Consider the following 27,970-nt stretch of genomic DNA (forward strand, 5'->3'; position numbering starts at 1 on the left):
CGGCCCCGCCCCCGCCCATCTTCCTCGCAATCCCATTGGCTACTGTATGCGTTCGTGTACCCTGATTGGCCGCCCGGGCTGGTTGTCAAGGCTTCGGGGCTTCATTCACCATTTTGCGTCTGTAGTGTAGAACACACAGGGCAGTAGTTTCTCCTCCGGTGTTTTCAAGTTGCTTCGCCGGAGGAAACATGAGCGGACGCCGCCTGGCAGCTGCGGACGCGCGGCCCCCGTGCCCCGTGTGACCCGGCGGACTCACCGGAGGGGAACTATATCCTGGAGGTGAGTAGCGGCTCCGTCCCGCGGCGCCGCGGCGGCTTGTTGTGCTGCTGTCGAGCCGCTCCAGCGCCGCTGCTGACGGGCGAAGTGTCGGCGGTGTGTCGGCGGCGCGGTGCCCGCAGCGGGTCGTGTGGCCCGCGGACTCGAGCGCAGCGCGGATCCGGTGTCTCCCTGCGCGGGGAGAAAAAGGGAGCGGTACGGCCGGAGCCCGGGAGCGAGCCCCAAACTTTTCCACTAGAAATTAATTCAACGCCATAACTGCCGCTGGACTTCCTGTCATGTCCAACTCCTGTCATCCCTCCTCTTCCTCACACATCCCCCCCCTCTCTTGGAGTTAACGTGTATTTCAGGGCCTCCTCCTCCTCCTCTTCCTCCTCTTCCTCCTCCTCCTCACTTCACTTTCTCCCCCTCTCGCGTACAACCGACGACGCGGCGCTTTAGCTCCAAAGTTGCCCGGGGAGCTTCGCCTCTCCTCCCGGACGACTGTCACTCTCGGATGGGCCTCGCCAGCCCACTTTGTCCGCTGTTTGTCGTCGCTCCGCGTTGCGGGACAAACTTCCCCTTGTGTCCGGGGTCATCTCGCCCAGCACCGCGGGGTAGTACCGGAGCTATTACACGGTATCAAGGCCCAGGGTGTCCGCTGAGCCGGTCCTTTCTCCCCCGGTGGCGCCGAGGAGCAGATCCCCCAGCGGCCTTGTGTGTAGTCGAGGCCTCGGCCCTGCTGCTGTGGAGCAGGTCCGGTAGTAATCTACTACGAGAGCTCGACACACACACACGGTTCTATCCAGCTAAACCACAGGTGACGACATCCCCTCCCGTAGTTTGCATGTTGAGCTTTGGGCCTCGTGAAGATAAGTTAGCAGCTGTTATCCACTGTGGATTAGAACTGTGTCAACATGTTGGAGTCGTGCATGTGCAGCCGGGGCCTGTGGATGGGAGCAGGGCAGAGTAGTAACCCTGTTATTCACTCGGAGGAACTGCTGCAGTTTGCAATGGCTCAGAAATATTCAGTTTCAGATTGTCGATCCACTCTGCAGGAGGTTAGGAGATGTTACATCGCTCAGGGAAAGTTTACAGCACTTTGTGGGGTTAGATCAGACAGACAGATGTGTACTTTATTGATCCCAAATTGGAATATTACTGTGTTACAGCAGCATGTCGAGGGCGTCGCACATAAAGGGAAGTAGCATTAGTAGTAGTAGTATTATGATATATATTGCAAATATTTGTGGGGAACGTGTAGCTTAGTTCACACGAGGCCTGTGGCTTCATTATCAAGTTAACTCAACTCATACTCTGTGCAGTCATCTTTTGTTTTTCACTTTCTTTTGGCCCACTTGTGGTGAATAAACATGTATTTATTGAGATGAACCTGATTGATTATATAAAGTAAATTTTGCAGTTCCGTGTTTTTGCGTTATATCACCTCGTTGCTATACCTGCAGCCGTGTTTACTATGTACTCATGTTGGTCTATAATGGAGAGTAAACACAGTTCTGCAGTGTAAATATCTCTGAACTTGGTACTTATGTACTATATATAAACCTGATGAGTAGAACGTGCTCTGCTCTGATCCCTGAACGTGGAACAGGGGCCACTATAGCTCCCATACGGGCATATACATGCTCCATATTTCACAGGGGGGAGTGTGAGTTGCATCAGTTTGTCTTTACGCTGTTATCATTAGGCCCATGACTCTGACACCAGCTGTTGTACACAGTACACTACTGAGTAAACACACGTAGCATACCTCTTTCATGACCAAGTAAGGCCAGCTGCCAAATTATTTTATGGTGGCTGTTCCACGGCTGTCTGTCCTAAATAGGGATTTACATCGGGCACAGTGGTGGCTGTGCAACTCTCACACATAGGTGTTTGCTGTGTGTGGCCTTGAGACACTCAGCGCTTGTCTGGGTTTCTTTCTGCCGCCGATGTGATGTGGCAGATATTAAAAGGACCTGACTGAGTGAAAGCCTTTCACAGACAAAACAGGAAGGAAGTAAAAAGGAAAAAGAGACAGAGAGAAAGAGACGGGTGGGAGGACGAATGTAGAAGCAAGGACAGACAGGCAGACTTGTGCGTTAGCAGACAGCCACCGACAACTAGACAGGCCTGCTGGTGGTGGATAGACATCAGTCCAGAGCAGTTTGACAGCAAATATCTCAGTTGCAGGTATAATTCTCCAAAAGATGAGAGAGCATATAGGGGATGTGTCGATTCTCCCTCTTATACACATGTTGTTCACATCCCTCCGGTGCTCGTCACTCTGGAGATTCTTGTATTGGAAGAAATGAGGCCGAGCTCACAGCAGTCAGGACCCGAGGCGAGTCCCAGTGTGCTTTCTGCCACACAGCAAACAAACCAACTAAACGACAACAGCTCAACAAGTCCGAAAAAATCAATCTGCTGTACTTTCTACACTGTGAATGGGGGCAGAATGGAGGATATTCTGAATGACTCGGGCTCGTCTGAGAGTGGAACTGAATGACTCTGGTGTGGAATAACAATTATCCCCAACAACTCGTTTGCTTCTGTGGACGACTGCAGCACAAAGAGGATGGAGAACAGATGGAAGGAGAGATGAGGAAGAGAGAGATGAGGGGTAGAAATCAATATAAGAGAGAGAGAGGAGGAGAGAGAATGCAGACGGGAGGTTAGCATGAACGTGTAATACTAGCAAAGAGAGAGAGAGAGAGAGAGAGACAGGAGGGAGGGGGGTAAAGTAACGGGAAGTTAGGTAATGGTCTTCCACAGGAAATGGAGTTTGTAGGGGCGGATTGACTCTGCTTTGAAATACATAGATAAAGGTCGCCACTGAGAGAGAGAGGGAGGGAGAAAGAGAGAGAGAGAGAGAGAGAGAGAGAGAGAAAAGGGAGGGTTTCAGTTTGTGAGTGAAGAAGGAATTCCCCCGCCTCTACCGCCTCGGCCAAGGAGTAGTGTGTGTGAGTGTGTGTGTTTGTGTGTGTGTGTGCGCGCAGAAAGGCTTGTCTGGACAAATTGCTCCTCACTATTTCCATACAGTGTTGTAAGCCTACGTTGTGTTTACCAGACAATATGGTCTCCTGTTTTTATTATGCACCTGGTATGGATGCAGGCCTCGTGAAATGTGAGTAGAACCTGTTATGTAATGAATTAATGTGTAATGAATTTGTGGATGAGTCACATTCATTACTACTCGAGTACGACGGGGCAGCGTTTAGCAGGGAGGGCATTTCTTAAAATTCCCGTTGAACTGTTTATTACATTGTTAGGATGCCACAAGGTCCCACTGTGCTTTTATCTTGAAGGGCTTTGATGTGGATGTTTTGGCAGATGCTTGATTTGGATGCAGCCTGTCACTTCCCTTGTCACAGCCCAGCAGTTTGTAGCTGTGCTCGTGTGGTGATGAGGCTTTGAATGTCATCGTCACATGAGTAACCCACACACCCTGTTCCCTTTCTTTCAGGGTCTCTGGAATAAAGTGGACGAGTGCCGAAGTCGCGCAACAAAGACGAGACGGGATGCGAGAGAGGGGGCTCTGCAGAGGAGGCAAATAGAAACTAGGCAGAGCGAGAGAGGAGCGCCAAGCAAGAGATTCTCGGGAATAAATAAATAAAAAGACTTGTTTGGAGGAAAGACAAGCTCGATGAAAAGATGAAGCCGATTAAAAAGCAGGGCCGCCGCTCGCCTCCCTCTACCCGGGCCAAAGGGGGCAAGCGTCGCGGAGCGGGGGAGGCCCCAGAAGGAGGAGACAAGAGAGACTCAGATGAGAACAGAGACAGAAGCAGATCCCCACAAAACCAAACTCCCTCCTCTTGTTTCTCTTCTAACTCGCACTCAGAGTCCTCTCAGGCCGACCCAATCAGAGAGCGGGACACTGCGGAGGGGGAGGGGCTTCACAGAGAGGGCCCGTCAGAGACGACGGCATCGCTCGTCATCGATTCTGAGAAATTGCTGACGCACTCGGACGATAGATCGGTGCGGTCGGCTGTGAGCGGCAGTAGCCACAGTGACAGTGGTGCTAGCAGTTGTAGTAACAGTAGTACACCGACCGCCAACAACAGCCCAAACCCCGCCTCCAGCAGGAAGACGGCCACCTTCAAGGCCCGTGTTCCCAAGAAGAAGTACACCTCTGAACACTGTTTGTCTACGACTGCTGGTAATCATAGCAACACTGCCTCCAGCACGCCTCCTCTTCTTCATCTGAGCGGCGGCGTCCTTAACCACGGGTCCACGAGTTCAGGAAGTGACGCCGGCATCGCGCACCACGATGGCATCGTTCATAGCAGGAGCCTGCTGGACGACTTCCACAGCAGGACGACGGGAAGGGAGGGGCCTCTGGACAGCTCCCCAGGACCCCCCACTCTGTCGCTGGGAGTGGAGAGGCCTGCAGGAGGTGAAGGGGTGAGAGAAGCAGAGCGAGTGTCGCCCCCCCTGCCACGCTGCTCCTCAACAGACACTGCCAGCGAGCACTCGGCTGACCTTGAGGTGGCCGGCGACACACACGCCCTCGCACAGATGTCTGCACACGCACCGTCCAGTCTCCCGGACGCTCTGTCAGACGCTCTGGCCAAAGGGCTGAAGAATCAACGAGTCCTTGCTCGTCAGCTGAGGAGAAGAAGTGACGAGGAGGGAGGAGACGAAAGGAGTTATGAAGGGGGGAGTTCAGAGTTGGTGTTCCGGGCTGGGGTGGTCCGTAAGGTCAGTGGTGAATTTGGAAGCCTGGAAGTGCAACTGAATGGGGAGAAGATGATGTGTCGTTATCCGTATCGGCATGACAGCCCCCCAGGGGTGGTGGACATTATCCAAGATGCCGCCCCGCCTGGTGTCCATCCAATACCTATTGGTACTCGTGTGTGCGTACCGTTTGGCAATGAGGAGGGCAGTGTAGGTCACTGGCAGTTGTACCGAGAAGGTGTGGTGACTCAGATCGACACGCACCCTGCAGTGGCCAACCGATACCGTGTCCTGCTGTCTGAGGGAAAACCTCACTCTGCGGAGGAGGAGGAAGATGGCACAGTGGCAGCTGCTGCTACCCAGGCAGTGTGGGTCTCCCGGCAAACACTCCGTCTTCTGGTGCCGCCTTGGGACCTGGATTTGCCATCTGTAGGAGGAGGAGAGGAAGAAGACAGGGTCAGAGAAAAGGAAAGGGAACGAGAGGACAGGGAGGAGGTGGATGTGGAGCAGGAAGTGTGCCGCTTGAGCCGGGGGATGGCCCCAGGAGTGGGGCCAGTGCTGGGGAGAGGGATTCCCTACCCAGGCATGGTCCCTGTTTCCTCCACATCAGGCCACGGTATTGCCTCCCCAGTTACTCCAGTGTCAGTCCTCAGCCTGGCTCCTGGTCGAGAGTGGGAAATTGAGAATGACCTGGAGAGGGAGAGGGACCTCCAGAGAAAACATGAAAGAGAGATGGAGCGAGAGCGAGAAAGGGAGAATGTTAAACAGCAGCAGCAGCAACAGCAGCAGCAGCAACAGCAGCAACATCACCCATACATGCCACTTACCCCTGAAGAAGACATGGAGGTGTCCCACTTCAACATGGTCCCAATGGGGGCAATCATATCTGGAGCCAAAACAATGGCAATTCCTCAACATCGCCACATTGTTTCTAAGCCCCCGCCTGGCTACCTCAATCCCCACCTGTCTGTGGTGCGGGGCATCGGGATCCCCTCCGCCCACCTAGCCTTGAACCCCCACCCTACTCCTTCACCTATCCTGTTAGGCCTTGATCCAGCAGCAGCAGGAGCTATCATTACCACCCCCCAGCTCCCTCCTCTTCCTCCCATCTCCTCTTCCACGGCATCCTCCTCCAGAGTAGAGAAAGCCTCAGGGGGTGGCTCTAACAGTGGAGCAGCAGGTGGTGGATCTGGATCAGGTTCGACTTCCTCCTCCTCTTCCCGTTCCCGCACCCCACTGACAGCTGCCCAGCAAAAGTACAAGAAGGGAGATGTGGTGTGCACGCCAACAGGCATCCGTAAGAAGTTCAATGGAAAGCAGTGGAGGAGACTGTGCTCTCGGGAGGGCTGCTCTAAAGAGTCTCAACGCAGAGGATACTGCTCCAGACACCTCTCAATGAGAACCAAGGAGATGGAGGCCAGTGGAGGTGGCCGGGAGAGGGGTGGAGCCAGCAGCACTGGGACTTTGACGCCATCTGACCTCCGTCTTGGTGGTGGGAGAGCCAGCTCAGAGTTCGACTGGGACGAGACATCACGGGAAAGCAGTGAGGCCAGCAGCCGTGGAGGAGACTCACGTCCCCGTCTAGTCCTTCCTTCATTGCTTCCCCAGGACCTCTCTCGTTTCGACTTTGATGAGTGCGAGGCAGCGAGCATGCTGGTCTCCCTGGGGAGCTCCCGCTCAGGCACACCCTCGTACTCTCCCATCTCCAACCAGTCGCCCTTCTCCCCTACCCCATCACCCTCACCCTCTCCGCTCTTCGGCTTTCGTCCTGCCAATTTCAGCCCCATTACCGCCCCTTCCTCACTTACCCCACGCCGCCATCGCCAGCTTAGTGGCACTAAGATGGGCACACCGGGAGCTGAGCGAGAGCGGCACCTGTCGGGGATCGTGCCCACGTTTCAGACCAACCTCACCTTTACAGTCCCCATGAGCCCCAGCAAAAGAAAGCTCGACAGTCACCCGCCCCCTCCACTGCCTACAGTCCAAGACTACCAGACCAAACCTGAGCATCATCAGCTTGTGGGGATAGCGGGAGGAATGGTGGGAGAGCCACTCCTGGGCCTCAGCCCTGCCGCCTTCAGGGTCCTCTCCCCACTGAGTCAGCCGACAACTCCCTCCTCACTCTCCTTCCCCCGGTCCCGCAGTGCCACCAGCAGACCACCATCCTCTGCCGCCTCCACCCCTCCGCCCATGCTGGTCTCGCCCACTCCTCCCTCCCCACTGCCCCAGGAACCGTCACCACGCCGCATTGTTCCCCTTCGTGATTCCCCAGTCATTGTCCGCAACCCTGATGTCCCCTTGGCCAAGTTCTCTGACGGCCCGTTAGGAAGGAGAGAGAGAAGCACGTCAAGGGAGCTCAGCCAGCCCCAACACACATCCCCCCCCGGCCTACAGGCGCCTGTTCCCATCAACGGGGCCACCACCAACGGGGCCGTTCTCCTGCGCAGCCCCACACTCGTCCTGGTCACCTCCAGCTCGGTAAGAAAGTCGAAATCACTTGTTGTTGTTTTTGTCAGGCACAACAACATCTTTATGATGACATTTATCATCCAATCACACAACTCTAAAACTCAAGTGTCAGAGGGTCGGCTTGTCTTGAGCTAAATATTCTTATTCAGGTTATTAGAATGAAAGAATGCTGAAGGTACATTTTACTTAATCATAATGTTTTTATATTTTAAAACCTGGAAGTTATGAAAGTTCTTTACCTTTGTCAGAAACTTGAAATATCAACCATAAAAGTGACTTAATAAATAAAATACTATGTGTGAATTGTATTTTTAGAAAGTTATCCAGGATTCACAGAAGTGATAATGGAGTTAATGGAGACCCAGACTGACCGGCGCATTCATTTAGTTGACTATAATTTTTTAAAGAGATAATAAACATATTATTCCTATTAATCAGTTCTATTTAATGTCGCCCTCCAGTCCCTGACTCCCGCCACAGTGGGCCACACGTCCCTCTCCAGCCCCTCCACCCCCGGTTCAATGTCCACCTCATCGGGCTCAGTCCTGTCGTCCTCCAGCTCTGGAGGCAGGGAGAGGGAGAGGAAACCCGAGGGACACCAGGACCCCTCTGGGGGGGCGCTGCCACAGCCGGTAGCCTGTCACCCCACTCCCACCGCCCTGCTGCCACTCATACTGCCAGCTGAGTCGCCTCACCCGGCTCCACGCAAGCAAATCATCATGGGACGCCCAGGGACTGGTAAGGAAGGACGGGGACAGGGGTTGGGACATCATCCTGCCTTTGTGGCTTTGACCTTTGTTCCCGTCAGATACAAAGTCTGCTGAGCTACAGTTCTGCTGCTTTAGAGTGGGAAGGGATGAGCTGCGGCTTAGTGCCTCTCACTTTCAGTGTCTCTCTCAGGTTACAGGAGTGTCATCAGAGTGCTATGGCTATGACTCATGTACACTCTACTATTGTTTGCCAGCAGTGTAAGAAAAGCACAAATTCCCCTCCTATCAGCTTCTGTTTATTGAGCTACATAGTTATTCCGTGTGTTTTATTTTAAAATATTATATAAGTAGTTGAGATATATTCTGTTGCTCTGGGCTGCGCACTCAGTTGTTTTCTAAGAAATGCTAATTTCTTCAGCGAGCTTTTGGAAATGCGCTCATGAAATCAGCCACTGTGGACTCAGGGTGAAGGCAACTGCATTGATGCCGGTTATATTTACAGAGAGAAAGGAAGAGCCACAGGTTAACAAGATATAAACTGTAGAAGAGGCTGTTGGACATCCAGGGACATGTTGTGCCCCATGCTTCAGTCCACTTCAGGGCCTGCATGTACATGTTGGTGATTTAGGGAAGTTTGGTCTGTTTGATTGTCTCAGTTTATAACAGCTCACTCAGAATCCCTGTGAGCGTCCGAGGGAGCTCAGTGTGGTCTGAGGGATGGAAAGGGACCTGATGAGATTCTGTGCCTCTGCTTCTAAAATCGTCTATTCAGGCAAAAATCTGTTGTGAAAATATTTTGCCAGCTTTGCGTGCACAGCGCTGCGTGTTGGAAAACCGTCCGCTGAGAAGAAGAGGTGTCCGGGTTCATCTCATACTGTGTGCTTGTTTCCATGCCAACCTTGTGATATTACAGTATGGCCAAACTCAGGAATTTTACTTTGAATATATGAACAAGGGAAATGGTCCCATTTAAAATGCATGACTTCTCATTGTGTGGCGTTGTGATGCAACTCTTTCTAGATCTGAAAACTGAGAGTGTAAGAAATGTGTTGGAATCACTGCAGAGAGATATTCAGACACTTGCTCAAACCCTATCATCGATATACAAAACAATAACTTATATTATAATAAACATGTGTACACTCAGGAAACTAATGTTCACAGCTGCACAATTCTGTTGAGATAAATGACAGTTTGAGAATATAATAATCGTTTCTCTCTTAATTTTAATATAACTATCTCATAACCAACTTCTGATCAAATAATAATTTCTTAACCTGGTTCAAAATGAAATGTCTTGGCAGTGAAAAACAGTGAGGATCAGAAAAAGCTTTAAAGCCGCCTCGACCTGCTGCTCACTGTGTGGTTTGTGTGAGGTGTGTGTAGTTACTCAGTGCCTGTGTGCGCGTGTGTGTGTGTTTTGTGTGTGTGCGTGTGTGAGACAGAGATAAAGGGCGTTCCACTGAAACTTTAAAAGGTTGAGAATATTGACATGTCTAGACATGTAAGACTTAGAGCGAGAGTACAGAGGGCAACAAGGACGTTAACACCTCTCCCCCCCACCCCCACACACACACACACATCTACACACATACACAAACACACCCACACCCTCATTTCTGCGTGCCAGACAATCAGCTGCCTCAGACAGGGCATGGAGGTCCAGCACCATGTGACCGTGCTTCATCTCTCGGCAGCAGAAGGAGTAATCGTATTGCCGGCGTGTTGTCATGGCTACACTGTTTCCACCGGTGGAATTAGTGGTAAAGCGTTCGAGACCTGAGCTCATTAGCGACGCACACTTTTATTCCTCTCTCCGACTCACATCCCATCGCACTGCCGCCAGCAGCCACCTGCCTCTGAAGCCTAGCGTCTCCGACACCATCCATTTTTTAACAACACCTCGGGCCACAGCGGGCCCTGGGACACACACACACACAGGCAGAGAGCAGCGTCGGCCCCGGGGGTTAGAGATCCCTCCCAAATATAGAGCGGCTCAAGAGCAGCTTCAGAGTCATTACTGCTGTCTTTGATGGATCTGTGGCGTTCAGCGAGGAAAAGATCCGGTGTCCCACGTCGCTGCACGGCTCAGGAGCTTCTTAATGGTTTCACACACAGGAGGAGTTATTCTGAAACTTCCCATTGGTAGTAATGTGTTGTCATAAGTTGAGTGGCATCTTTTTCCCACTTTAAAACATAAAGATGCTCGACCCGTCAGGTGCACGTGTTCATCACAAACCAGCAGAGGAAGAAGAACACCTCAGGAGTGTTCCTGTCTTTGATATTCTTCACAACTTTCTCCTGTCGGTGCTTTTCACTGGAATATTCATGCCTCGCCTCCTCGGGGGGGGGGGGGGGGTGGCAGGTCTGTTTGGAAAGTGTGAAGAATCTGAAGTTGTATTATTTTAACACCTTAAAGGAGGATTTTTCTCACTTTCAGAGAGTCCCTTAAGAAAGCCCCAAACAGACATTGTGTTTTTCTTTTCATCTTCAGCCCGTCGATGGCGTTCAAAAGTTCCTTTTCAAGTTAATTTAATTAACCATCATCTCCAGTTCAATTCCTAAACTTTCAATTTAACCATAATAACTGGTGTGAAAGGAGCCTCGGACCACAAACCACAAAAATGTAGTTCAGCAAAAAGAGGCGGTGTCAGTTTTGGATCAAACTGAATCCTGGTTTGGTTTGTTTGCAGCGTGAAAACACTTTTTTCATAGTTTAAGGAGACAGGGTTAAACATTATAAAAGGTAGATGAAGAGCATGTAGGCGATGACATCAGGACGTACGGATGTCAGAGAAAACTCTTTAGTGCCATAAGTTACTATGTGAACCCAGAGATAACCAGATCAAATGGAAACGATGGAACAAAGACACAAAGCTTGGTTCAGGGCTCCAGGTGTGAAAAGCTAATTTTTTGAATTTCGTAATAATCAAAATGTACAATCAATGTTTTTTTGAGGAAGTAATTAAATCCCTCAAATACATATACAGGACCAGTTGTGGGTTTAACAGTGAGACATGTCATCAGTTCTATTCCTGGTCTCGTCCACCTAAAGAAAGACGCCTCTCTGTGTGTGGAGCGGTGGAATCACCCTCACTTCCTCAGCTGAAGCTGCTCATGCAAACGGAAGCATAAACTGTGCAAAGGTCACACACTGCGGTGATAGAAGTCATGTGTCACCAGATCAGCATTTTGAAGAGATCTTAGTCACTGGTGTGTACAACCAAACCAGCAGCAGCTGCATCACGGACGTATTTACATTTCCCTCCGTGTCCAACTCAGCAGAATCTGGATCTCCATTTTAAATGAGCCAGCGAATGGTTGGCTATATATAGAACCATTTTAATACTTTATTATAAACTTAACCAGGGAAACGGAAACTGGACGTTGCAGCGCCGCAGCTGCAGAGTTCACATCCAGTCTATTTCCACCGAGATGAAAGTGTTCAAGCCTCAGATTGTCGCGGCTGAAATCTTCATTATGAAAATGTGTAACAGAGTCAGAATCAGACTCAATTCTGGATTGTGAATATGGTCTTAACAAATGAAATACATCAGTCAGGAAGTGCCACTACACCGTGAAGGACTTCCCAAAGTAGACAATACAGTGTCCATTGCTGTAATATGATCTGTGGTTATACTTGTGCACGTGTTTGTGGAAGTTGTAGTATTAGTATAAGTACTCTGGCTTTAAATGGTTCCCACTGCAGAGACAGTCCAGTTCAGAGTCCGAAGCTCGGCAGCAGCAGGTCTAGACAGCGACTGGTCTCCATTCTGGAACCTGTGTGAATATAATACTGGTTCCCTGGTCACATCTCACTCCACATGACCCCGCTACTGGTATTATCCCAAGGGAGGGTCTGTGTGTTCTGTGACAGAACACACAACTCCATTCAGGGTCTCTGGACGTTTCTCTGAACACACAGTGTGTGGCGGTCACGTACGTCTCATGAGCGGACCACCGGGCGGACCACGGGGCGGACCACGGGGCGGACCACCGGGCGGGCCACCGGGCGGACCACCGGGCACGGTACTGAGGTGGATGCACATGGTGACGTTTCTCTTTCTCTCTCCTCTCTCTCCCTCACGTTCCCACAGTTTGGACCAACGTGGAGCCTCGGTCCGTGCCAGTGTTTCCCTGGCATTCGCTCGTCCCTTTCCTGGAGCCCAGCCAATCAGGAGCGGCCGCCCAGCCCGCCGACGGCCAACACCTTGTCAATCAGAGCAAAGGTAGCAACCGCCCCCTTTTCTCTGGACATGACATCACGACACACGGACGACTGATTTAACAGATTGTACATTTGTACTTAAACATCTAAAAGTGGTCTCAGACTTTCAGACGCTTCTGTATGAACAAGTATATATATATATTTATATTTTACTCTGTATTATAAATAAGTATTTCCCACAGTAAAATCGACCAAGTGTGTTGTTGTTGTTTCTGAATTCACGACTGCCAAAACACTCACTCTACAAACCAGCAGCCAAATCACTGTTTCCCAAAACATTCGCACAGTCAGTGTTCACACTAAATATAATATCAGTCACATCATTTATATAAAACTATTAATGGACTTAATCTCTAATATGGATTCTTATTTTGATAAAGTTCCAACTGGTGGGAACATCAAATAATCTAAAAACTAAATTGAGGACTGAAGTTCAGCTTCATCTTATTTGAGGTCTTTGAGGTTATTTTTATGAGTTGTAGATTGTTTTATTTATTAAAGATCATAATGGGGAAAGTTTTTGTTTTGCCATGTCAGCAATCAAATTATTCATCTCAATTCTCAGTCTTCTGAGATCTTTGTAATCCCAGTAGTAGAAAGAATATAGATAGTGACAGTTATCTGTAATAACAAGATCTTAATCTTGTATTTACTAGGTTCACAGACCAAATACTGTCGTGTACAGAGGGAACATTTCCTTTAAATGTGGATTCTTTTGTATCTCGGATTAAATGTTCTTTTACTACTGTAACACATTATAGCACAGATGTATTCAGAGCTAATCACACCTCCCACAGTCACTTGGCCAGAATAGAGCTGCATGCAGGACAACCCTGCGTTCACGCCTTTACACACACCACACAATGTCATCAGGCTTTTCACTAACCGGCAAATGAATGGCTGTTATTTTCCAGAGCCTCGTTGTGCCGTCGCCCTGGTGAGTGACGGATGTGCCGGCCCTCCGGTCCTGGAGAGGGGATCTCCGTCACGCCCTCCGCCGACCAATGACAATCCTCCTACAGACAGAGGCGGGGCTGACAGCGAGACAGAGAGTGACACCGATGACCCGTAAGTGCACCGTCCTGCTCTGGTCGAGGGCCCGAGCTCATGAAGGGACCTTTCTGTAAACTTCATCTCTTGCATATTGAAATGTTTATCTTTTATTGTGTTGTTTATCAAAGTCTGAATCAAAGGAAGAAGAGAAAAGATTTAATTTAAACTCAGTTGGGGAGAATAGAGAGTTTAGAGAGTTGCCCACAGGTAAATATTCATAGAGATCACCCAAAATATCGTCTGGATATTGAGATTGAGGTGTTGTTGTCTTGCAAGTGCAGTTATTTATATCTTCATATTATTAACATACCAAGTCTGTGACTTATTGAGTGGGATGTCACCTGGTCCGTTTATTATGTAGCATAGATTTGCTTCGGGATCAATAAAGGATCCGTCTATCTAGATACTTATTTAAATTCATCAACTTATTTTATTTTAAAGTCTGAATATTTTCTCTATTTAAACTTTTTTTGCAGAGAAACCGTTGAGTTGTATTTCACGGATGTAGAACAATGGAGAAGCAACAAAACAAAGTCCTAAGTTAAACTTGTGTACTTGAAAAAAAACTTGTTTCAGTGACACTTCTAGACTCATATCGAGCAAATGCTTCCTCCAGGTTGTTTGTGTCCTCTCTGCGACTCTGGTGATGACTCAGTAGACGCCGATAGTAACTGTAGAATAAATGCACCGCCGTTCGTCTCTTCAGTTTGAATCAGTGGCGTTTTTAAAAACTCTCAGGGACACGTCACTGGGAACAGGTGCTTTCGAAATCCACCTCTGACACTGGAATCTCGAAAAGAAACAACCAACAATGAGGAGCAGCCACTTGTGAACCAGCTGCCGTGTCTGGCAGCAGATGTTCGCTCTGTGCTTTGCTCAGTCTCTGCGTCTGGGTGGCTGCTCTTTCAGAGTGACTCAGACGGCTGCGTGGATGTCTGGCTGGTAGTGTGGTTTTGAATGTTTCAGGGTCGCCGTGCTCACAAAGGCCGCTGAGATAAACGCTTCGGCAATCTCCTAATGCTGCAGCAGTGGCTACACCTGTTATCTGCCCACGTCCCTGTGCAGGGACACAGATGCACGGTGTTAAAAAAGTGAAGTCAACACATTTAAAAAGATTTGAGGTCTGTTTGTTGTCGCTGTGAGAAGACAACCCCCACGTCCCTTTCATTCGTCCGTCCTCGGCCTATAACTCCTGGTTTTCTGTCTTTCAGGGTTTCAAACTGGTCTTAGGCTTAGGGCCTTAGATCACTTCTGTCCTTTCCCCTCTTGTAGCTTTCTTGAAAGTTCCTCAGAAAAGAATCTCCCTTCATTTCCCATCTCTCATGGAGTCTCAGTTTCACTTCTTCTTTGTGTGTTGTACGCAGGTTCTCCCCGGGTGTGGCCAACGATGCAGCGCCCTCCTCTGGCCCCATGAAGAGACGCACACAGTCCCTCAGCGCCCTGCCCAGGGACGCAGACAGGAAGGTCAGTCCAGCGGACAGACCGGCAGTCCATACACACAAAACTGACAATTATATTATTTACTTATTAAAAGTCTCTGGAACAGCTCACTATGAATAACTTTCTTCTGAATCCCAACCAGAGGGAGAAGGACCACATCCGCCGCCCCATGAACGCCTTCATGATCTTCAGTAAACGCCACCGGGCCCTGGTGCACCAGCGACATCCCAACCAGGACAACCGGACGGTCAGCAAGATCCTGGGGGAGTGGTGGTACGCGCTGGGGCCCAACGAGAAGCAGCAGTACCACGACCTGGCCTTCCAGGTTAGAGACTGACAATCTATTTAATCTCTTCCGTTTATCGCTCAGGGTTAAACTCCAGTGTAGTGAATAGTTTCATGAACATATGTAAAGCAGCAGTTGCAGGGTGTCTGGAGGAAGCAGATAGAAAAGGGTTTTATTCGAGGCCTCGGAGGGGGGCGGAGCTACAGCAGCTCACAGTGCATGAACAGAAACTAGAGAAGGATCCTGTGTCCTCCTCCAGGTGAAGGAGGCCCACTTCAGAGCTCATCCTGACTGGAAGTGGTGCAACAAGGACCGCAGGAAGTCCCTGTCCGAGGTCCGCGGGGCCCTGAAGGAGCCGCGGGAGAGGAGCATGTCCGAGAGCATAGGTGAGTTGATTAATGATGTGTTTAATTCCTCATTTTGTGCGTTTCACGTCCTGCCATGGATCTATAAACCATGGCAGCCATTTTCTGTTGCATCTTACACAGCAATAAGCTGAAACCTCAAGAGTGTGGACATTACGATCAAGCGTTGGAGAGGACTTCACGATTCCAAGTTTTTATTGATTCACTCCGAGATGATTCACCGAGTTATTTTCATCTCAAGAGTCTTTCTTCTGTGTCTCCTGCAGATCCGCTCTCCGAGTCCCAGACGGTGGAGGGGAAGGGAGCAGGCCCGGGCTGCCCGGGGGGGTCGGAGCGTCGAGGGGGGCTGTTCGCGGGGCAACCGCCCCGTCCCAGGGCCCTTTCCCAGAGTGCCGTGCACACCCTGGAGCAGAGCGAGGGAGACCTGGAGAAGGTACGAGCTCGTTAATCAGTAGCTCCGAGGCGGCGGGCGGACCCTGGAGACTGGAGAATGTGTAATCTGTCAGAAAAACAGCCGTGTTATTCAATCAGGATCCCTGTGACCTGACAAGTAGGAAAGTAAAGATTGTTTACTTTCATTTGAGTATTTTTAACAGGTTCGTTCTGCACAACAACAACAAAAAACAACCCAGAGAGACAAAGTTAAAGAAATAAAAATGCAGACAATAAAAGCAGCAGACTAAAGTAATAATGGGGGGGGGGGGGGTCTATAGGAGCGCCCACGCAGCGAAATGTGTGCTGATGCGCGAGTGTATTCACAGACGGCAGATGTGTGTCCTTCACACGGCGCAGCAGTTGTGTTGAACTCGACAACTGAGCGCTCGCTGGGCTCTTTGTGCGAGGGCCCGAGCGGCTGCTGCTGAAAACCCACTGAAACCTCCGGGGGAGCTCAGCCTCCGACTTCAAACGTTTCACCTTCTGCTTCTCTCAGAGTCTTTGAAGGTTTGAAAACTGCGTTAATCACAAAGGAGTGGGTCTGCATGTGAGCTCTTTTGTTTGAAGGCGTGTGTTTGATGCCAGTGGCAAAGACGTATATATATATATACAGTGTGCATGCTTTGATAATAGCTGTATTACTTCTGTCTGATGTGTTCTTCTTCAGAACTTCAGGCTTTTCTTTCTTAGTTTTGAGTTATAATCAGTGTCCTACTGAGCTGCCTCGGTGTAATACAACATTTCTTGAGCTCTCTACTTTTCTCTTTTGCATCAGGATAATAGTTTAACTAGTAATAACTTATCAGCTTCAGTGATTCTCTATTTCTGGTCCGAGGAGCTGACAAAATAAATCCATAAATCAAATACAGTTATATTTAGGATTAGTCAGTTTGAATAGGAGGATATCATTTGTTAAACTTTCATTAAAAGTAAAGTTTAAGATTTGTGTAAGTTCAATGGGCAGCGAGTTTCACAAAGTGGAGGCTCTGATTAGAAAAGGCTCAGTTAGCCTTTGTTACAAGGTGAGATGTGGGAGGAGCCATCTGCAGGTCTGAGTCCTCGAGAGGGACGACACCAGGTCCATAACTCTGAACGTTACTTTTAAAGGTGAGCAATAACTCGTTAGTATCCATATCAATCCGGGGGTGTAAAAACAATCAGCCCCGGCATCGTGTCTGGACCCGAACTTCATTTCAAAATCGTTTTCCTAACGCAGGCGAACCCGACAGGTACCAACCTGCTCAGGTCGGGATCCACACTCCTGTATTCAAACAGCATGTACGACTTTTTTCCAAATCGACAATTGACAAAAAATGACTTTACCTTTGCAGGAGGACGGAGCGAGTTTGTTTCACGGCCGACGCCCACCTCCGTCCCTGTACCACAGCAGAGTCAGCGAGGACATGACCAGCGATGACGAGCGCATGGTCATCTGCGAGGAAGAGGGGGATGATGATGTCATGGGTGAGTCAGACACTCAGCAGGGAGGTTATGCTGGTGAGAGACAATGTTTCATAACCACAGGGTGATAGTTCCAGTTTCCACAGAGACGTCTATGGGTCAAATTCAGCCGTCCTGAGTCATCTGGTGACCCCCGACCTTGGATGACTCAGAGCTTCACCCCTGTCCCCTTGTCTGTTTGCTTTTCGTCCGGTCTTAGCAAAATGTATTGAACAGATTTCCACATAACTTGGTGGAAGGCACATGAACCAAGAAAGAACTTGAATTTTGGCTTGGATACAGACATGGGGCGGATCCAGGGATTTCATTTTTACTTCTGTTAACAGATATTTCCCAGGGAATAACTCATGGATCTTTATTTAGCGGACTGATATCTTATATGAGTGTGTAACATTTGGTGCAACTTGATGGAATATAATGTATGAGCTTTAGTGAGTCTCATGTTTTGTTGTTTGCTTGATGGGGACACTTGCAGTTTGAAGGCAGCTCTGCAGATTGTCTGGGCCAGAGTGGATTGCAAATTAAATCCCTTATTTTGCAGTATATTAACTCCCATTTGTTAATATATGTAAAATAAATATTCATCATCTGTGTCTCGTCCTCAGAGGATTCGTGTGCCGAAGGCTCCATCGACCTGAAGTGTAAAGAGAGAGTAACAGACAGCGACGAGGACGAGCCAGACGGACAGGTGATCATCTCATAAGTTAATGTTCTCCCTCCCCACCATGATATAAATACAGAAGATATTAATGGAAATGTTGTAATTGATGATCAGATGATAACGATATTCATGGAGCTTGACTTGTGGTTAAGTCCAGTTTAGTGTAGTTTTTGTCTTATCAGTGTTTTTCTATATGTAAGGCAGGTTATACACTTTCTCAGTTTCTTTAAGTTGAGGAAGTGAAAAATGTTACATGGAAACTTTCCCAGCTTTGATCTCTCCCTCTCTTCATCTCTCTCTTCCCTCCAGCATGGCTTCCAGCCAGTGTCCCGCTCCTCTCTCCCCTCCTCCTCTCCCTCCATCCCTCCTGCCGACTCCTCCTCATCCAAAGGGAGCGGAGCAGGAGGCGCTGACGATGGGTCTGAAAGGAAGCGAAAAGGAGGCCCAGACGGAGGAGAGGAGGGGAGCGAGGGAGGAACCAAGCGAGAGGAAACGGCAGCCGGTGGAGGAGAGGGAGGTGGAGCCTCCTCTCTGTCCATCACACTCTCTACCCCCAGCATCCAACCTCCCGTCACTGTGGCCCAGCAGGGGGTGACCCAGGTCTTTGGAACCGTCCGCATTGCTCCCACTGTGGTGACCAACGTGGTACGACCCATAACCAGCACGCCCATCCCCATCGCCAGCAAGCCAATGGAAGGAGCCATCTCCCTCAGTGCCCTCCCCCAAGACAAGAAAGCCACTCTCCTTATCGGAGGAGGCGGACCTCAGCAGCTGCCAATCACAGCAGGGGGTGGGTACCTGTCCTCATCCTCCCCTCCTGGTCCCGTCAGTGTAACGCCTGTAGGGGGCAGCAGCCTGATCACTAGCATAGTTCTGGGAGGGTCATTTCCTGCTGCCCATCCAGTGCAGGTGGTCACCCCACAACCCACCGCTGCGTTCTCCTCCCTCACGCATCCCTCTGGCTCCAAGCCGCTAACGCAGGTCCAGTTCATCCTGCCCACCGAGAACCCTTCCTCCCCTCAACGCACCCAGCAGCAAATCCTCTCCCTGTCCACCAATGGCGCCCTGGCCAATGGCGTGCTCTCAGGGGCGGGAGTCAGAGTCAGCCCCGGGATCAGAGGTGAGCCAGAGCCCCACGATTGGCAGAAAAAGAACGAAAGAGTCCGATTTTTGTTCTCAGTATTTTTCACTGGTCCAATGAAAACTTAAGAAAAGATCTCTGTGTGATTTTCCTTCTTGCTCTAGCTCCCTTCACTCGCTTCTTGTTAATCGTCTCCGCGGGAAGCTCTGAAAATAGATTTGATTGGCTTACATAAACCAGAGACAAATGATTGACAGCAGAAACACTACTGTTACGAGTGTGAGCGCCTGCCGCCCGCCCACGCCTCCATCACTCTCTCCTCATGCGAGTCAGAAGCAACAGAAAACCGGTCCACCTTGTTATCAGCGATGAATCCCGTGTCCTCTCGTGTCCCCTCTCAGCGTGTCCCCACCCCCCCGTCGCGTCTGCCTTGTCCTCACCTTTCCTCTGCTTGCCTCAATTCATCTGTTCCTCACGCTGAGTGATTTAATTCTCCCTCTCCCTCTCTCTCTCTCTCTCTCTCTCTCTCTCTCTCTCTCCTTCTCTCTCATTAGTCCAAACTCAGTCACCGGGCCTGCAGAGCAAGATGCTGGTTCCCATGGAAACAGGGAGAAGAGGGTCTACTCCTCCTCATCCTCCCTCCGTCTCCCTGGTGGCTCCGCCCCTTCCTGTGCAGAACGGCTCCGCGACAGGAAACAAGGTACGGATGTTTCCAGACGGAACTGTTGAAGGTGTTGATGGCGTTTGATGGCAGGCGAGGAGTTCAGGTTGTTCGGAATCTCAGGAAACACCTCGAGGGAAATTCTTCAAAATATGTACAAGTCACATATGAACCAAATGATTTGCATGGTCAAAGGTCAAAGGTCAAGGTCATGGTGGCATCAAAAAACACATTTCAATAGATCTCTTGGACTCAAAGATGAACTGATTAGATTCAGTTTTGATTGGTATATTACTGACTTCTAGGACTTATAAACCTTAATGGGTAATAATTTCACATTAATAACTTCTGTCTCATTTCACATCTCTGATTAAATGTTTATATTTGTCCAAAAGATCAATTGATAACAGTTTGTTCCTGTTTCTTGTTGATCTCTTTAACTTGTCCTGAAGACGTTAAGATATGAGTTCAGATGTTACTTTATAAGATTGTGTTACCGGTACAACATGTTCTTGTTGTATTTTTGGTTGTTGTGTTAATTATATTTTTAACCCCCCATAGATCATCCAAATTGCTCCCATGCCGGTGGTCCAGACCAACGTTCACCCCAGTGGTGCAGCAGCAGTGCATCCTGGGAACACCTTTCCTGTAACGGTTGCATCGGTGGTGGCTCCTGGTGCGGTGTCCCCACAGACCGTCCTCCTGACCTCCCCCCCCACCAGGTCTCGAACACGGGCCTCACACCTGATACACAACAACACATTCACACCTTTTTTTACTTAAATGTATAAATGTTTACCTTTTTGTATCGTATCTGTAGCTGCAATCAGTGTTGACATTTTATGATTTCTAATATTCTCATTTTGACTCTTCAGGATCACCTATGTCCAGTCTGGCCAAGGAGTCACCACAGCGACGCCCCAACAGGCCACGCCCCCTCCAGGCCCTGCGTACCTGCCGTCACCTTTAGCGACTCTGGGCTTCGCCGCCATCGCCCCCGGCGGCCAAACCCTGGCTCAGCCAATCGTTGGTCCGCCGCCTCTGCTGGCTCCAGCCCCGCCCCTGAACTGTCAGCCACAGATCCCCCCCGACCCGACCACGGCAGCCGCTGGTCGTCAGGTAAAGACGAAGGAAGGACTTTACAGAAATGATTTAAAAGTGCAGAGGTTTGTGGTTCTGAAGGAAATAAGAAAAACTGAAATATCAAAAGATGTTAATGGTGTTAGAAATTCAATCCACTCCAAGGTCGTTAAGGACCAATCCTAGACTTGAATGTTAATGACATCACTGCTGTCTTCTTTCAGGTTTCACTTTTGATGAATTTCTCTATTCAGAATTAATAAACCTTATTTTTTGGCCTGGGTTCAAACAGTGTTTCACCAGCAGTGAATGAATTAATCCAAACTCCTCAATTTCAATAAAGAGGGCACATTAAGAAAGTGATTGTATTAAGGCCGTCACACACACACACAGACACACACAGACACACACACACAGAACTCTGGAATCGGAAGGTGCTGGATTCATCATTCTTGTATTGATGAGTCTCCTTTAGCTCGGAGCCATTAGGGGAATTACTGTAAACAAACACATGAGTCTATTGGCAGACGCTCCTGGCCTCTGTGCTGCATTTTAAATCTTATCTATAAGGTTGTAAAACTGCCAAGTTTTGATTCAACGAAGCACGATCTATTTTTTTAAGTCCGGGAGGAATAAACAGGGAAAATCAAACGTTCTCATGTCAGTTTTTACTGTGAATTCAGTGATGTCACCTCTGAACCTTCCTTTTCCTGCTCTTTTTAAAACAAACACTGCTTATAACATGGATAGTTTATAAAGATGGACGACATGATAGCTCCCAAAAGTGAAGCCAAAGCGTCTTGATCAAACCCCACCTCCTCCATGTTAGTGTAGAGAACATAGACAAGAATAAAAAGTCAAAGTTCAAAGTTAAATACGTTTTTCTCAAAGATGTTTTTTTATGGCTTCATTTCTGAATAGTTGGAGGAGGTGGAGCTGCATCATCCGTCTTCATATACAGGTTATGTTAATGTCTTTTGTTTTGCAGTCTGTCTTATGAGGTTCTTGTTTTAAATCTTCTCCATCAGGTGCTCACTGCCATCTACCCTGCACCACCTGTCCCACTGGCTGCCGGTGTGGTCTCTGTGGCCGCTGTGCTGCCAACACTGGGAGCGTCCGCCGCCCAGGATGACCCGAAGCCTGCCTCTCCATCGGCAACAGGGGGGCAGGGCTCTGCGTCGGCCACCCCTCAGCCGAGCGTGGGGGTGGAGGTGGAGCTGAAGGTGGAGGTGAAGAGGGAGAGTCCGCTGGATCCTCAGATGGAGGAGGGAGGGCAGGCGATGTCAGTGGCCTCCTGTATGAGCCGTGAAGTAACAGGTAATTTCACATCGGCAAATTGAGGGTTTGGTTTTGTGCTTTTTGCATCAAATCCTGACATCATCTCCGTCTGTTCCAGTGAAAAAAGAGGAGGACATCGAGGGTCTCTACATCAAAGAGGAACTAGTGAGAGAAGACAGACGAGGCGACGAGGAGGAGGAGCACGAGAGAGGGATGAAGGAGAGCAGTGAACAGAGGAGAGGCCATGAGACAGACAGGGAGGACCACTGCATGGGCAACAGCAGCAAAGAGGTGAGGATATCTGCTCTATTCCAGAACTTGATCTCATCTGACCCCACAACTCTTAAAAGTTCTGTTGTAACAGTTCTAGGTCCGAATTTTTTTTTTTATACTAAGTTATCTTCTGGCCATAGAACGTCTGTGAACCTCGTTCCAGAAAATGTTCAGAGCAAATGACTCGGACATTTGTGTTCTCCCGTAGATTCCCTCCGGAAATCTTAAATTTAACTAATGCAGAACTTTACAGGAATATAGTTAAAACACTGGATGAGACTTTTATCATACTTCTGTTTCTCTCACACTTTCCTTCCAGGTCGGGCCTCGTTCTCCTCCTCCACTTTCCTCAGGTCTGGACCCCCCTCCCCCTCCAGCTGCAGAACGAGAGCCCCCCTCCTCCTCTAAGAAGACCAAGTTCCGACCCCCGCCACTCAAGAAGACACCCGACTCTCTGGAGAAGTAAGTGGGACGATCCTGGCTTTGGTGTCGGAAGGAACCTTTCAGAATTTACAAAATGTGTTGTCACTTGAGCCACCTGTATTTTCCCATCTGTGTCACTGGGAGAGCACATAGCTCCACCAAGGCTAGTGCACTATCTCGCCATGTTAAAGAAAGTTTAAATGAAATCCTGGATCCTCCCGTATATCCCCATCCACTTTAAATGTAATGTGTTCCTTCTTGGATCATGTTCCCACCCCTCCACAAACTTTCATGGAAATCAGTTTGGTAGTTTCTGGGCAATCCTGCTGATAGTGTAACAGACGGCAGTGAAAACGTAATGTCCTCTGGCACTGGAATCAATAAAAATCAGCCCTTCTCATTCTGAGCAATCTGAGTCAATTCCGACTGTGAAAGGATCTTTTGCCAAAGCCAAACAAACAAGTGTGCCAGGTCCGTCTGGCTCTCTGCTCGATGTAAGACCATGTTCTCTGTATTCTAACAGTTTGTATTTTCTCACGCTGAGAGAGTTCAGAGAACGTGAAGCAGCTTGAAGAGGAGACGCGGCCCTGGACGGGACTCAGTTTACTCCACACTGATTTTCATGCATCGTGGGATTTGGTTCCATTTTAATCCGCAACTTTATAAATCACTTGTGGAAACTCTGTGTTTACTGACTGTGAGTGGGCAGAGTCCTCGACCTTGCTATTCTTTATTTAGAGAGTATGAGAGTGGTGGGGAAGCCGCGCAGCAGAGAAAGCCCCTAAGGCACCAGGAATGTGAGAACCTTCAGAGGACGTCCCTCATAGTTTAACCTCCTTGTTACTGGACGAGGGACTGATGTGGCTGCTTGGGGTTTGTGCGTGCAGGGTCTTGTCGGAGACGTACTTCGAGGAGCGATTCGCTGAACTTCCAGAGTTTAATCCAGAGGAGGTCCTTCCCTCGCCCACCCTGCAGAGCCTGGCCACCTCGCCCAGAGCCATCCTGGGAAGCTACCGCAGGAAGAGACGCAACTCCACCGGTGAGATAATGGAGAGAGGGAGAGGAGGAGACAAGTGACCTCTGATGCACAGACATTTTTAATATACTGTCCATCTGTTTCATCACTCATGTCCTCTCTTACCGTTTTTCCATCTTCCTCCCCTCCTCCTCCATATGCCCTTTCTCCATCCCTCACATGTCTCTAGATCTGGAGCCGGCAGCAGAGGAACCCTGCTCCCCGCGGAGGAAGACTCGCCGTCTGTCCAGCTGCAGCTCGGAGCCCAACACGCCGAAGAGCGCCGCCAAGTGTGAGGGAGAGATCTTCACCTTCGACAGAGCAGGTAAAACGTCTACACCAGGTTTCAGATCTGGAGCTTCAGCTGAAGAACAGGATATTATGGGAGTTCTGTGACAAACCTCTTCTATTCCACCAGGCCCAGAGGGAGAGGATCTGTTAGGAGACTTTGAGCGGGTTCCGTACTCGTCTCTGCGCAGAACTCTGGATCAGCGGCGGGCTCTGGTCATGCAGCTGTTTAAGGAACATGGCTTCTTTCCATCAGGTAAGTCACGTGCAGACGGGGCAGGACGTCAGGATGAGAACAACTAAGTGAAGCAGCGGTTTAATCTTTGACTTGAATTACACTGAAAAGGCAAATTATATAGAGATAACAAATCTGTAGCAGAGGCATCTCCTTCTCTTTTACACTTGATATCATGAAGTTTGAATCCCTCTCCTTGTTTCCCTTCTCCGTCTCTTCTCCGCTCCAGCTCAGGCTACCGCCGCCTTCCAGGCGCGCTACTCAGACACGTTCCCCACCAAGGTGTGTCTGCAGCTGAAGATCCGTGAGGTCCGTCAGAAGATCATGCAGACGGCCACGCCCGGGACCTTCGAGCTCGGAGGGTCGGCCGACGTCTACCCCGCCCCGTCCCACAGCTCCTCTTTCAATCAATCAGCCCGGGAGGAGGGAGGGGCGGAGCAGCAGGGAGACAGAAGCCGGAGCCCCGAGGAGCCGCAGAGCGAAGGATCATAAGCTGGAGAGGATGACAAAGAGGAAGAATCAAGGAAGAGAAGAAGAGGAGAGAGAGAGAAGTGTGTCATCCCCACAGAATGTTGTTGGAAGTGTTGAACCAGTACTAAGGAGGACTCCAGCAGGACCTGTTCTACTGGCACTAATCTCCACCAGACCTGGGCAGAAGGACATTTGAATATGGTCTCAAAGATTCAAACTCCTCAATGTGCGCTTGATGTGACTAATCAGACAAAACAAGCCTCAAGAAACGGGCGAGTCGACTTCTTCTCGTTGAGAGTTTTTCCCCCGAAGTATCCCGAGTATTTTCAGTTAACACTTTTGCCCAGGTCTGATCTCTGCACATTTGTACAGTAGTTTGACACAAACTCTGTGGTACACACTCTCTATCTCTCTGGCACACACAAACCCTGATAATCTCCAGCATACACACACACACACACACACACCCACACACACACATACACCCTTACCAAATCAGACTGTTACTCTTGGTCAGCGATCCCCAGGAGCCGCCACCAAGGACCATGACACACAAAGGCACTTTGTCATTTATCGTGCAGATGCAGTTTGCTGTTGCCAGCCAGCCAGCCAGCCCTCAGATGCCATTGACTCAACCTCCTTCTCGCCCTTCCACTCCTCAGCACAGTGGTCGGGACGCAAACACAACCCCACTGACCTCCACTGGTATTCCACAGCCCCTCGATGCTGCAGGACAGACAGCGCACACGTACACACACAGCACACACACGTACTCGCACACACACACACACACACACACACGGACACGGACACATCTGTGCAGCGTAAGCACTCGTACACACAGACATAGTCAACCCTGGTCTGACCAAGCCATCGGCCTGCACAGTTTTTAGTGATTGTAGTGAGAAGAGAAACTGAAAGCATGACATCTGTTCGCTCCTGTAAAACAAAGAGAAGGCAGGAGCCTGGATGTAGTGTGACCAATCTTTGCACCTTCAGTTATTGCCATTTTGAAAGACTGAGTCCTCATTGGCGGGAGCTGATTATTATATGTCTGTATATCTGTCGGGGGTCCCCTCCCCATAAAAACCATAAAGAGATTATGTAAAGAGACTATTGGTTGTGAGGCTTTGAAGATTCAACGTTAAGTTCGACACTGACCGGCTCCGGACCGAGTCCCGAGGAAACGCAGAGGAAGAAGAAAACTGGATGACGTTCATCGGACGAAAGATTCCAGCAGTAGGAAGACAGATACTAGTAATAATAGTTAATAAGGACAACAACAACAACAACAACAACAACAAGACAAGCGTACCAACAGAGAGAGAAAGAAGAATTTGAACCAAACTTCTCTGAATCTCCACGTGGATAATATGATGTTGCTTTCTCTCGTTATTGTTGCTGTGGAAATAACCAGTTTTACCGTGGCCTGTTTTTCTCTCGTGGCTCTTTTGTGTTTCTTCTCCAGCATAAAAGAAAATCGTACAAAAAAAAGAAACTCTGGACAAAGAAGGGGACAGAATCAGTGTGTGGGCCCTCGACTTTTAATCGTACCTGGGGTGGTTCTCCCCCCCCATCCCCTCCTCCCCCCCTGCCCCACAATTTCCCACCAGACATAGAAGTGGGGGGAGCAGGGGGCGTTTGTCGTTTTGTAAAACGTTGAAATCAGGTGTTTGCACAATTTGTGCGGCCCTCATCGTCTGGGACCGCCGTAAGTTAAATCAGGAAAGTATTGTTTTTAGAGATTGTTTTAGTAGAAAAAAAATAATAACCTTGTTCCGTATGTTATCAACCACCTTTCTCCACCCCCCCGTCCCTCAGTCCACTCCTCTGACCCCCCCCCGTGTCCCTCAACCCCCTCAAGTGTTGGTAGAAAGTGCCCTTAAGCACTGGTCCCGGGTCAAGCGCTATGTAGCTCAGGATGGTTCTGGTTAGGGTTAGTTCAGGGAAAGCAGATCCTAGACCAGCCCTGGAGGGCAGTCTCTGGAGCCCTCCCCTCTTCCCCCTCTTCTCGACACTTTATCCTTTCCCATCAAATGGTGCAATAGGACATTTTATTTTTTTCATGGAAATGGGTGGGTTACTCTGTCTTTTGGGGGGGGGGGGGAGGCTCTGTGCCATAGATATTAAATCCAGTGCAGTCAGTCAGTGAGAGGAATGAGCTGTTGTGATACTATCTTTAACTATGGTATAAAAGAAAACAAAAAAGAATCACACGATTATTGTTATTGTTGAAGAGATAGAGAGTATAACTTACTAAAAGTCAAAGACAATTTTTTGAATAGCACTTTTTGGCTCTTTGCTTCCTCAGTGAAGAGTGGGGGTAGTTATTATAATGGGTATCTCTTTTATTTCTCTGTATACAGTTGGATGTGTGAAAAAAATATATATACCGGTATTTCTATATATGTGCATTTAGGTCTGTGTTTGGGTGTGTGTGTATGTTTTGGCACATGCAGGTAGCGTGTTAACACAACCAACCTTTTTTCGTTCACCACACAGCAACATTATCAATAGTATATTTTTCATTGTATTCTACATTCTATATTCTACTCTAGAGACAGTATTTTTATAGTCACCACGACTATTTTGTCCGTCATCTTGACTGTTATCAAACCCAGTTGATTCAGGATATATATGAAATATATATTCAGGATATAAAATATATAAATATATATATATAAACAAAATACAGGTAATAGAAGACTATCAACTCACATCTCTTTGGAGTTAGGGCTGTAAAGTGTCCATCTGCATGCATGTGCAATTACATGCACGCGCGCACGCACCCACACAGACATATGTGCATACACACACATGTATGCGTGTACAATGTATGATTGTGCTTAAAAATAAACTGTCCTTACTTTGGAGAAGGAATTTTAGGATGAGCGAGGTGAGTGTTATCTCATAAGCAGGCATGTTGACCATGTGCAATATTTCTAAACAACAAAAAAAACTAAATATTGAAAATATTAAAGATCTAACACAATGTCTGGTGTCAGTTTGTCTATTTCACACGTCTGAACATCACATGTTTGTCTTGTCTCGAACACGGGGCCAGGATTCCACTCTCTAGTTTGACTTTGCTCTCTCCAAAATCATAATGCAAGAGACGAGTGAAA

At 48.8% G+C, this 27,970-nt stretch overlaps 1 protein-coding gene across 2 annotated transcripts; it reads left to right on the forward strand.

The window, feature by feature from the left end:
- The first annotated feature begins 109 nt into the window (after positions 1-109).
- cica (capicua transcriptional repressor a) lies at positions 110-27,837 on the forward strand. Of its 2 annotated transcripts, none has more exons than XM_062409238.1 (22): positions 110-279; positions 3,722-7,410; positions 7,863-8,139; positions 12,209-12,340; positions 13,254-13,407; positions 14,757-14,856; positions 14,975-15,157; positions 15,378-15,504; positions 15,750-15,916; positions 17,250-17,382; positions 17,985-18,067; positions 18,350-19,160; positions 19,676-19,821; positions 20,344-20,504; positions 20,658-20,901; positions 21,891-22,179; positions 22,259-22,431; positions 22,733-22,875; positions 23,724-23,875; positions 24,042-24,176; positions 24,270-24,395; positions 24,604-27,837. In XM_062409238.1, the coding sequence occupies exons 2-22, from the start codon at positions 3,910-3,912 to the stop codon at positions 24,864-24,866; spliced, it is 7,500 nt and encodes a 2,499-aa protein (XP_062265222.1). In that variant the 5' UTR covers positions 110-279; positions 3,722-3,909; the 3' UTR covers positions 24,867-27,837. The 2 variants fall into 2 exon arrangements, with proteins under 2 accessions (XP_062265222.1, XP_062265223.1); XM_062409239.1 differs by having other exon boundaries at positions 18,350-18,830.
- The last annotated feature ends 133 nt before the right edge of the window (positions 27,838-27,970 follow it).

The sequence above is a fragment of the Platichthys flesus genome, chromosome 17 (assembly GCF_949316205.1).
Source record: "Platichthys flesus chromosome 17, fPlaFle2.1, whole genome shotgun sequence".
NCBI classification, from domain to species: domain Eukaryota; kingdom Metazoa; phylum Chordata; class Actinopteri; order Pleuronectiformes; family Pleuronectidae; genus Platichthys; species Platichthys flesus.